This window comes from Sesamum indicum, linkage group LG11, assembly GCF_000512975.1.
Source record: "Sesamum indicum cultivar Zhongzhi No. 13 linkage group LG11, S_indicum_v1.0, whole genome shotgun sequence".
Taxonomy (NCBI): domain Eukaryota; kingdom Viridiplantae; phylum Streptophyta; class Magnoliopsida; order Lamiales; family Pedaliaceae; genus Sesamum; species Sesamum indicum.
The window spans coordinates 6,702,078-6,714,206 of NC_026155.1; the positions used below are offsets into that span (position 1 = coordinate 6,702,078).

General features: G+C 35.0%; 3 protein-coding genes across 3 annotated transcripts in view; 1 reads left to right on the top strand and 2 right to left on the bottom strand.

Annotated features, from left to right (window-relative positions):
- Nucleotides 1–2,733, bottom strand: part of LOC105173444 (ras-related protein RABH1b) — a 3,894-nt gene extending 1,161 nt beyond the window's left edge. The window contains exons 1-4 of the mRNA XM_011095178.2: nt 2,406–2,733; nt 1,768–1,838; nt 1,223–1,311; nt 932–1,043 (exon numbers count right to left, since the gene is read on the bottom strand). Of these exons, the coding sequence (XP_011093480.1) occupies nt 932–1,043; nt 1,223–1,311; nt 1,768–1,838; nt 2,406–2,522 (389 nt within the window). The 5' untranslated portion in view covers nt 2,523–2,733. The remainder of the gene's footprint in view (nt 1–931; nt 1,044–1,222; nt 1,312–1,767; nt 1,839–2,405) is intronic.
- Nucleotides 6,071–9,006, top strand: LOC105173445 (acyl carrier protein 1, mitochondrial). The gene is made up of 2 exons (XM_011095179.2): nt 6,071–6,377; nt 8,559–9,006. Exons 1-2 carry the CDS (start codon nt 6,183–6,185, stop codon nt 8,733–8,735), a joined length of 372 nt encoding a protein of 123 aa, XP_011093481.1. The 5' UTR covers nt 6,071–6,182; the 3' UTR covers nt 8,736–9,006.
- LOC105173446 (putative invertase inhibitor) lies at nt 9,343–10,359 on the bottom strand. The gene has a single exon (XM_011095180.2). It carries the CDS (start codon nt 10,065–10,067, stop codon nt 9,510–9,512), a length of 558 nt encoding a protein of 185 aa, XP_011093482.1. The 5' UTR covers nt 10,068–10,359; the 3' UTR covers nt 9,343–9,509.

Consider the following 12,129-nt stretch of genomic DNA (forward strand, 5'->3'; position numbering starts at 1 on the left):
CTAGTGCCTTAACGTTGTATAGGAATGGATGAAAGGATGAGATGGAAAGTTAAATATCACAGATGTGAAAGAATGATTTATATTTATAACACATGAATCATTTTGAGTGTACCACATCCAAATCACTAACGTCAGACCCACAGTGTCCATTTATAACCTTGGTAAAAAATTTCCTAACATCATAAAGCAGAAGCTTCACCTTAGTACCAATTTCACTTTCTTTGAACCAAAAAAGAATGCAGTTCATCCAACGATAAACCTAGTTTCGAATTATACAGCTATGACACAATCAAAGCCCAACGAGAAAAATGAATTCAGTATTTGCTACATTTCAGGCGACTCTACGTTCCTATAATTTGCATCTCAAGGACTGAACATCATGTCAGAACCCCAAAGAAATCTGTGCAGCAAGTTTAGTATATTAACCACAACAATTTGTTGACACCTTAAGTCCAGACTCCAAACAGTGTACTTGTACCAAATGAATACGGTATCAGCCTTTTAGAGAGAGAGAGGGAGATAGAGAGATAGAGAGATAGAGAGGAAGAACTCATTTATAATTTCTGGAAAGGACTAAGATACCATGGTTACAAACTTGTCAATAGATATATGAATCATTTCAATATTATCTAAAATTCAAGAACAAGCATGTCCTGCAACTTTTAATTGAAAAACTAGCACATCTATCAATATACTTTATGCAATCATATCCAATTTGGTTGGGTTCATCTAATAGCTTTTCTACTCTGTTATACAACTGAAAGTGTGGAACTGGAACCTCAACCAAGAGTGAAATTATAAAATAAAAAATTAAAGAAAAAAAAAAAAGCAAAAGATTTCAGGTAGTTGACTCTTCAATTGTGATATTTTATTAAAGGAAAAACCAAAAATAGATAAAAGAGGGGGCTTAGAAAGGAGAGAAAATTTGTACCTCTTATCCACAAGGTCTGTTTTGTTGCCAACTAGCACAATAATAACATCACTGCCTCTCTCAGTACGAACTTCCTCAATCCATTTTGAAGTATTAAGAAAGGATTGTCTGCCTAATAGCCAGTAAAATATCATTAATGACAAAAGTTTATGCTATATTAAATAAGTCAATTCAGCAAAGATGTAAAAGAATCCAAACATGGAAGTTAAAAATACATCTGGCACGACTTGAACAACACTTGTCAAAATACTAAGTAAACTTGAATTATATTAAGAAGAGGGAACCACATACTTGCAACATCATATACTATGACTGCAACGGAGGAGTCCCTTATATAGCTTGGGATGAGACTCCTAAATCTTTCTTGTCCAGCAGTATCCCTGAATATCCAAGTAAGATAATTCCTTCAGAAGGATAACAACTCAGAAGGATAGGCAATATTTTTGAGAAATTGGTAAAGGGTGAACAGGAACATCCAGAACTTAGGAAGAGAAGCAACTTCATGCCGACTGTGATCTTGTTAGGAGACCATAATGTTACAGTATCAGATTGAGTAGTCATATCTGGTGCTGAATGCATCAAACAACAGACAATACTACGCCTGGATTTGTAGACCACATAAAAAAACTATTTCTGTCAACCAACGACAGCCGCTAATATATGTCAGCATGTGCAGAAAAGAAAATATAAGGGTGGTACCCACTCATTGTTTCTGGTGAATTATTCTCAACTAAGAAAGGGGAGATCCAAAGGATCCATATAGAAATCATATCTCATCAACAGTGCAAAGTATAAATATAGTTGACAAAGAATTTCTGTTAAGAATCGTATCTTACCACAACTGCAATCGTACAGTCCGATCTTCAAGATACATAGTCTTCGAGAGGAAATCAATACCAATAGTAGCCTGAACAGCAAAATATAAGGAAACAAGAATAAGATGTGAGTTTTATTTCCACTGTCGTGCAATTTTATCTCGTTCCATCATAAGAACATTAAATCCATTCTTAAACTCCTTATCATTGAACCAAAAAATCCCAAATCGGAGTTCAGCCTGATTCACAAACTTCCTTTAGTGATATCCTAACGAGTCACAGAGAGGCAACAATACAAACCAACAAAGCATAAGATCACCACCACTTAGAGACAACAAGACATCTTAAGACTATTATTGCAGCGTAGGAATCCTAGTGTCCATCATCAATTAGCTTGAGTCAAGAATTCTCTTTAGCATATATGTGACAAAAGCAAAAACTCCGAAACTTAGTTGTAGAATGAAATCGAGCTCATCAGTGCTAGAAAGTAAAATAATCAGCTAATACAGACCAAAAGCACTTAAAACTAAGACAAGTACAAACTACAAACTAATCAAAGATACCAGAAATCAGATCCATACACCTTAAACATTTTAATAAAGAAATTCAAACTCGAAACAGTACATATAAACTCCACTCCGCAGCAAAATGATGCACACCTGATAAGTGTTGTCGAATTTATCGTACATGAATCGAGTAATTATACTCGTTTTTCCAACAGATTGATCTCCCAGAAACACTAATTTGTACTTCGCGAGAGCCGAAACTGGAGCCATCACTCAAATTCGAGCCGGTTGAAGTGCGAACTGGATCGGATCTTCAAGTTAGGATGGAGCGCAGTTCTTCCCAACGAAGACCAGAATCTCGCCGGAAAATGACCGGCGAATTTGTCTGAGAAATCGACGAGGTGAAGTTTGTAGATTTGCGCGTACGTGTATTCGAAATGAAGGGGTTATAGTATGCGAGTTTGTGCGCGTCAACTAATGATAATGGAGATACATTAATTCATTTTTACAAGAGAGACAAAAATTGTAAACAATGATTCTTCCTATACAATTAAATTAAACTAAGTCTTCCATTGAAATTGATCCATAATAGTTGGTTTGATTTTAATTTGAGGATGATTATATTTAATTTTTTTCGTAGTTTAATAAATTATATCTAATATTTTTTAAGCTTATTCCCGTCTGTCAAATATGTCCCTTTATTCGTGAAAATTCACTAAATTTAGTGATATTAGCTTAAAAATTGAATGAAAATCGATATATGCCTCAATTGACTTATTACAAGTCAAACAAGTCTTTTTGTGACTAAAATACACTCATAATGGTAAAAATATACTTCCTCGCGTGCATTAACGAGTGAATATGTATAAGAGTAATTTAGTAATTAAAAGTATTTATCTGACTATAATAAATCAATAATAAGTTAATTGGAAGCAAATATGAATTTTTATTAATTTTTTTATTAATATTATTAAATTTGGTGAATTTTGACGAATAGAAGTAACTTAAATCATTTTCATCCTTCATAGTTTAATTTCAATAATTATTTATTCCATTACACACAAATTTGCATGTACAAAAGTAATAGTTTGGTCAAATATCAGTAGATAGGAATAATTAAATTTCCCTCTCTTGTTAGAATAGATGATCATAAAGCCAATTAGATTGGCTATTTTGTAATCTATTTAAGTATTTATTTTCATTTTTGATATATTAAATTAAATGAATAAGAGTAAGTATTCATTTGGCTTTATTTTGTTGTTCTTACTCATGTAATTTTCATACATTACAACAAAGCCCACAGATCACTAATCAGCCAATAAAGTTGGAGTGCGCATTTGATGGCAACTTGAAACCAACTTCCAAGGGTTGGATTTGAAACGTTCCAAGTTGAGAGCTCCGAGAATGGGCATCGAGGGTTCTATTGAGACATGCACTAAATATTCCATCCATATGATGGGTAGCGCATTTTATAGGTGATAGACGTATGACGTCTGTGCAAATTTTAGTGGGTGGTTGACAAACGTTGTCATGCCGAATGAACTGACTCGCAAGGAATCATCATATGGAAGGTCATGAGGCTGATCGATATGACTTGAACTCCTCGGCTTCGATAGTACGGGGTCTAGTCCTCAGACTTGAGGATCTACGCAATCTCATATATAGAACGATTGTATTTAAAGCTTGGTAAAAGATGACCACGTTCTGATGTGGCTATTATAAGCCTTGTTCTAGTACGGTCAGAACATGTATGAAGTTTAGTAAATTCCAAGAGAGGATTCGTCACCAATCATGAGATAATACCAATCCTATGCATCTGATGTATGTTGTGCTTTTGGGCGTCTGTGGCCACAACGGGTGATCAAATAGGAAATTATTTTTCTATATTGATCAAGCGGAGAAACATAATCAGAATATTAAGTATAAATGTCTAGCCCAAGATAGAAATCGATGACCAATTACATGTTCTAGACTAAGATTAGGAGATAACTAATGGAAATACCATACCTGTATTGCACTTGATAGCCTTAAGGTTCACGCTATTTTTTCCTACTCTCTAGTGCCATTGGCTGTTGGTAGACGGCCAGCTATGGTGACAGGTGCTTTCAGATGTAATGTTAATCAAAATTGATTAATTGGATATGATTTAATCAATCTAGTGCAAAAATATTTACCAATTAAATTTTGTGTTGGCAGAAACATAAATCTAATTAGGAGTGAACCTACAAAGTCACACAAAACACCACTCAAGAAAGTAGTAGAATTAATATTGAATTAATTCTAGCAGGCATGAATTAATTTAAAGAGTTTAAATTAATTTGAGATATTAAACGATGTGACCATTTAAATGGGAGAACCTATGTGATGGGAAGCTCAACATTTAATCAATGAGATTAATTAAATTTGGATTAGTTTTAATTAATTTGATTAGATCAATTTTTATTGAACCGGATGAATGAATTAATAGGATCAATTAATTAGAGTTTTGACTTGATAATTTAATGAGATTAAAAAAATCGGGTTAGAATCAATTATTTGATGGATTAATTAATTGGGCTATGGGCTATAATTTATTTGATAAGATCAAGTAAATTTCATTTGGGCTTTCAAGAATTGATTGAATTAATTCTATGGAGGTCAAGCCTATGAGTTTAATTTATTTTTGAATTAAGCCCAATAGGATATATATAGCCCTAGATTCAATATATATATGTATTTATATGTGATATATATATATGAGGTTGTAAGGATGAGGGAGTTATTGCTTGAGTACTTGTGGTACTAGTAGGTATTGTACTGTGGGGACACACATTGTATCTATTCCTGACTTGACATGCAACTATACATATATACATACAACAAGTACATAAGATGTCTATTTTATGATTACATTTCCATCACTCTTTGTTACAATAGCCACTTATTGTATTTCAAGCTTGTTTTATGCTTGTTGAGTGCTAAATGCCTGGGATTAAGGGACTAGTTCCTTTTTTGTTTAAAATTTAAATATGCTTATTTTCATGCTTCCGTTGCGTTCTTACCAAGTTGTGACGTCTATAGGATTTTATGAATAATTTAGAGACTAATTGATAATTATTAAGTAAATTTAAATTTTATTATAATAAATTATAGGATGAAATTTGAATATAATAAAATTTGAATGGAGTAAATTATAGTTCATTATAATATTTAGAAGCAAATTATATTAATTAAGAAATTAAGTCGAACGTAAAGAGAATTTTGGTACTTTTGGTCATTCCATTATCTTTTTAGTTAAACTTAATGAAAATTTCATTTCAAGTGTATTTTTCTCACATTTCGCGGAATTTTTTAAATTGTAATCCAATGCATCTATTTTTTTTTATTTTTCTTCAAATTTCAAAAGTGAATAAATAAAAAGAGTAAATTTAAGCAATAAATTTTAGAAAATAGAAAATAAAAAAATAGATGCATTGAATTACTATTTGAAAAATACCACGAAATGTGAGAACAATACACTTGAAATGAAATTTCCGTTAAGCTTAACAAAAAAAGATAATGGAACGATCAAAAGTGCCAAAAAAATCAAATTTTGAGAATGAAAATTACGATCATAAATTATTTGAAAACTAAAATCACAATAATAACTATATTTAAGAACCAAAAATATATTTATCTCTATTTGAGTGGTCAGTCGTTGGCAGATAATTGATTAGCATTTACTTTCCCGGGCATAGAAGAACCGGGTTTAGAATATGGAAAGCGGCGACCCGGTATCAGCTGCCGGTCCTGAAACCCTCTCGCGTGAAATACCCAGAAAATCCTCAAACCTCACTGTAATTCGGTGCCCCCACTCCCAACACTGAATATCAAGAGAGAGAGAGAGAGGGTGAGAGAGAGAGGAGCTTTAGACATTCGCATTGAGCATTTCTCAGATAATCTGGAGGGAAAATGGCGTCGGCGTTGAGATCCGCTATACTGCGCCACGTTCGGGTACCTATATCCCAGTCCTTGTCCCTGAACGGATCCCGACTGACGGCGGTCCGATCGATGTCGTCGCACGGCGACGATCATCTCGACAAGAAGGAAGTAGTCGACCGAGTTCTCGACGTTGTTAAGAGCTTTCCCAAAGTCGATCCTTCTAAGGTTTACTCTCTTTGTTTCTGGCCTCCCACTTGTTTTGAAGTTTATTTCCCTTATGTTATGTATTTGGATACTGATTTCGATCTTCTATGCAAATGTTTCTTGATTTTTGTCCATGAAATTGTGATTCTGTTTTTGTGAGATTTGATTGAGGGTTGAAAAGGTCTGAAATTATCTAAATAATCCTGGGACTGTCTCTTCCCTCAATTTAGAGGTGTAAGTAGATGCAGATATTAAGTGCAGGGACAAATTCAATTAGAATTTTGTATATTGTACTTACTTGGAATAGTTGAGTGCTTGACTTATATTAGCTCTTAAGGTTTTCTGAAAGGTTGTTGTACGATTGGATTTTGTAAATCTTGTTCCATAAATTTTAATGTTATCTGTGTACATTGAAAGGGAGCAATGGTCCTGTTAGTTTTTAAAGTTGTCTTGAGGAATGCTGTTGGCAGTTGGCACTGAGGCTTTATGCTTGGATACCAGGGATAATGGGGGTGTTGAAACTAGAAAGAGATTGGACAAATGACTTTCTTGTTTTTTTGGCCTGTAATTGGTAACTATGGAAGTCTATGCATCAAATTCTCTTGATTTTTGTATGGGAATGCAGTATGAGTGACATAATTTCTTTTACTAAAGCATGGATTAGAATGTATACTTGCTAGCAAAAGCAATTCTTCTTCCCCTTATTTTATCCCACTATTTCCAATGAAAAGAAGAAGGGAAGAAAACAAAGACACTTAGGACTGTTTATGAAAAGAGAAAGGCTGCTGCACAGCTTTTCATTTATCTGAAGATCATCTTATCTCACTGGATGTGGAGATGTGACCTTGGTATTATTAGTCTGTCATATATATGCACTTCTGATGTTTATAACTTTGCTTTCTGGTTTAAAGACAAGAAAAATAATCTGATTGCTCTATTGTTTTTTGTGCATTTCATAAGTTTAAAGAGAACCTGTCACTAATGTAAAAATTCACATCCTTCACTTGTCTTGAAGGAGGATGCATTTCAAATTAACTAATCAATTGGGCTTGTTTGTCTAATTTGAAGTTACATATATAGTTTAAATTCTTAAGCACCCATTTTGTGGTATTTTCTCCATTATTATTTGGGCCATTTGAAATTTTAGCCATACTTTCCTCGAATTCGAATCCCTTCATTCAAATGCAACCTTAGAAAAGTTAGTAGTTAATTATAAAGTGTGCAAGCTTTACTGAATGTAAGTTACATGCAGGAAAAAAATTGTACTCACGTTCTTAAGCATTTTTATACAGTACTACAGTGTGTTAGAATAATTGCTTTTTCTGGCATTATTGTAGAAATATGATTTTGATTCTGCATGTTATAAATATTAATGAATTATTGGATGTGAGGACATATGAATGCATTCTAAACTAAAGTATTGAATAAGGTCGAAACTGGTTCAAGTTTGCCTGGTCCATAGATGCGCGGCTCAATTTGCCAACATGGTCTCACCTGTTTAATGAATTCGCCCCACATTGATCTTTTGTGCCAAGCTATCTGATGTGGTTGATATGGAATTGGGTGGATAGAAAACACCTGCAGATCATAACCATGTAAGAAAACAAACCTTTAGAGGAGCTGGGACGATTCCGTGTAAAACTCGGCAGGTCTATGATAGGTGGTCAAGTTAGTATTACTGCTCAAAGAAATAGTTGTCTATGATAGGTGGTCAAGTTAGTATTACTGCTCAAAGAAATAGTTGGCTGGAATCACAAATTATCAAGAAATGAAGCAGAACTTACCTTCTTCCCCTAAATGAAGATATTTATATTGCAGTGTAGCCAAAAGTTGTGCTACACCTTTGGTAGGTACGAACTGCCAGAACGCCATATAGTATTAATGCAGTTGCACAAGTACTACAACTACAGCCTGAGGTGGAGTATTAATATTTTACCAGTTCAGAATTCAGCCACGAATTCTTTGAAGTAACATCTAGAGAACTTTTGTATGATTGTAGTAATGGTTGATCCTTTGTTATTTTCATCTGGTTGATATCATATTGATTATTCATCTCTGTTTACATAACTTTGGTGTCTCTTTCACACACTAACATCTTTCTGTAGAAGCTTGATATTGTGCTTTTCTATGGTCATCATTCTGATGTTTCATTCTGGGAATTAGCAGCAGAAACGTCACCAACTTCCGTTCTAATATCTGCAGGTGACTCCTGACGTTCATTTCCAGAAGGATCTGGGCTTGGATAGCTTAGACACTGTAGAGATTGTAATGGCCCTCGAGGAAGAGTTTAAGCTGGAAATTCCAGACAAGGAAGCTGATAAAATTGATTCCTGCCCTCTTGCAATCGAATATATTTTCAACCATCCTATGGCTAGCTAATATACTAATGGTTCACTGTTTTGGGGTTTTCATCTCATTACAGCAACAAGAAATTGTATCCAGTCTTTGCTTGTCTGTGGGATGCCGCAGAAATTTGATCTAGGATGGCAAATAATTTACCCTTTTTGATAATAGGTGTCCCTAAGTGGAGTTGATTGTAAGTCTCTACTTGTATTGTTTTGACAAGATGCTGTTGTTCCTTTGTTTTTTGTAGAACCTTTCACTACAAACTGAAATGTCAGCAATAATCAAGAAATGATAGTCGAATACTTCTCTGGAGTTCAGTTTTGAACGCAATAGTTACGCTCTCCATGGTGTTAATAGATGCTGAAACTTGATCATATGTTGTTTCCACAAATCGAGGACAGATCACTTACGTGAAAAACATACTGACTAGGTTCAATCAGACAATTCTGTTAGATTTTAGATAATCAGATCATGATTCAACATGTACATAGTGATTTCTTGAGGTTTCACCTCAAGAGAAGTAAACTCATCTTGGCAAACTTTTTTGCCTTGGGGGCATTGAAGATCACCTGAACCCTGATGAAAGGAAGTACTCAACTTCAAGTCACTCAAATAGCTGAAGAATTCCAGCTGCACAAACTTTCAAATCAACCAAGACTGATCCATATGCATATACTTAACCAACTAATTAAATCAAGAATGTCAAAACAAGTCATTCAATTCCATTTACAGACCACAAAGAAAGAATATATGACACCTAAAACCTTGCAGCAACAGAACATGCATAAACCCGGATGATTACACTAATCACCCTGATCCTGCCTGAACCATATGCATAACAGAAAGCACCACAGCTGAAAGCTGAAACGTGTCGTTGTTTCTCTTAGTCAAAGGCGAAAAGGCACCTCCCTTCTCCTCAAACCCATCTTCACACGTCGTGGCAGCATCCATGACCGAACTTATCTGCACATTGGCATCATCGAACCTCTTCGCACTATAATATCTCATGGCCTCCTCTACAGAAGAGACAGCATCAGAGAAAAGCTCGAAGCAATCACTCAAACACTGCCTCGTATACAGATCCCATGTCTGGTTTTTCATCAGCTGTTTGATGAAACACCGTGTATCGGTTACGTTGTCACGTGTCAGCCGGATGGAAATCGTGCCGAGGCCTTGGAGGGTAGCGCACCTGCTTGCCGGGGCGGCTTGCAGGGATGTTGTGCAGAAGTCATAGTTGATGTTCGGATCATTGATCACGGAAGTTTTGCAAGTGGAGTTGATCATGTTCTGGCCTTCTATGGCCTTGAGCATGATCAAGAAGGGAAGTAAGAGGGCTAATGGAGTGAAAGATGAACATGGCTTCATTGATTCTTCTTTCTTGGGGGGTGGTGGGGTGGGGGGAGGGGGTACTGTTTTATAGCCTCCTTGTTTCTTGTAATGTGCTATCTGATCTTTTACATGAGAGATGGTGATGTATATATATAGATAGAGATGAGCTGGCTGGACTAGTGATGGCTTGGTATGTGGAGTTGAACTGAAAATGTATATAATATGTAAGGAGAAGATTGGTGATATGGTATGCTAAATCAGACAAATGAAACAACATCTGATTTAATTTGTATCTATTTAGACATATGGGGTGACGACAATATTCAATCTAAAATACTTGACAGCTCTGTATAACTGTTTTGTGGAGATTATGATTGTCAGTTGATAATAGAATGGACTGTTGCTGAACCTTATTATTGAAGGAGATCATGGGATTCTGACAAGGGATAGAGACAGAAATCTTGGAATTACCAGTATTGCCTAATGCAAACATGAAGGTAAACCCTCCCATGATAACTAAAACTAGCCATCCTTTGTCCCATATTACAACATTAGACTTAGTAAATATGTCCGAGCATCGCTAACGACCGATTGCTAAGAACTGAAGATGATTGCATTGTTGCAAGTATCATCATACTTATCACATGATTGATCATTTTTTTTCAATTACATAATACGTACAATACACTACTCGTCTATGCCCAATCGAATCTAAACTACAATTTCATGAAGGGAACTTTTCTTATTGTCCACAAATAGCACAAGTCATAGATGGATGAAGAATTCCTTTTTCTAGTACAAAAGTGAAACCATGAGATAGAACTGATTCCATGAGGGAATTTATTACGCAGTAGTGAGAACTCACGTGATAGAGCCCAAAAAGGAGAGATGCCGTCTCTTCTTCAACCTCTCAACATGTGGGGTGGCCTTGGCCATACCCATTCTTTGAAATAAGTTGTAGTAAAAGTCAAGAGCGTTTAAAAATTACGATAAAAACTAGAAAAGAGATGAAGTTGTAGTGTTTGAAAAAACCATCTTTAATAGTTATAATTTTACCAATAAGATATAAAAGTTTGATGGAATGATTATAGATTTCAGCTTAAATTAATTCAATTTAAACAGTTTAGAAACATAAGCTCTAAACTAAAGAAGACATTAGCAAAAAGCTTAAAAGAAGCTCGTCCAAACACCCTTTTGTTATTTCATTTCGCGACATAGTTATCGTCCACTCATTCGGTATTTTACAGACGGCGACTTGTGTTCTCATCGACAGGTGACATGAAATTCTCTATGCAACGTCTCTAACCCCTTCCTTGAAAATTCTTATATACACCGAGTACTTCTATTGCCATGTCAATTATGAACTTATCTTATACTGACGTGGCATGATTTTCATTGTTAGTGTTGAACATTTATTGCAGGCAAATATTGTCTAATCTAGTGGGTGCCGTGCGATTTTTCTTCAACTCATCTGCATCGATTGCATCAAATACTTGAAAAAGATGATATTATGTTAGTGCAACTTTGCAAGTTGAAGCATGGGTCTCTAAAGTTCGTAACAGAACATTTTTTGTTCTATTTAATATAGAAAAGATATTCCATAAAATAAGTTTGTTTCACTTTTTATTCCATTCATTATGGAATTAGTATTTTTATTTGCATAACTTACAAAAAGTACATTCTTAATCATTATCCACTTTTTGGCTACTTTTTTTAACAATGGTAGTCACATGCCCAACACATTGTCGTTAAATTCTTTTCACTTGAGGGGAAATTGGCATATTAGTTAGGTTTAGAAATGGAAACCTCCCATTTGCCCTGAATCAAAGGCAACTCAAAAACTCTCAAAATCAACCCGCAAAGTACCTTGAAATTCACAACGAAAATCTTGAAAAAAGGTGAGATTCCAATATTGGAGAGGTAGAAAACAACAAGGATTGTTGACGAGATGAACTTGCGAGACCCCAAGTTTCATGGGGATCACCCTCCACTCGGCCTACTTGATTCACTTATGGAAAACATGATTTTTTGTTAGCTTCTATTCACTTCATATTACAATAATACGGGAGGGATGTGATTGAATTTTTATGAGAGAGGA

Bases quoted from the DNA above. Each gene is read 5' to 3' on its own strand.
- LOC105173445 (XM_011095179.2), top strand. From the start codon at position 6,183: ATGGCGTCGGCGTTGAGATCCGCTATACTGCGCCACGTTCGGGTACCT. The intron at 6,378-8,558 runs GTTTACTCTCTT...TAATATCTGCAG, and splicing joins CCAAAGTCGATCCTTCTAAG to GTGACTCCTGACGTTCATTT.
- LOC105173446 (XM_011095180.2), bottom strand. From the start codon at position 10,067: ATGAAGCCATGTTCATCTTTCACTCCATTAGCCCTCTTACTTCCCTTC.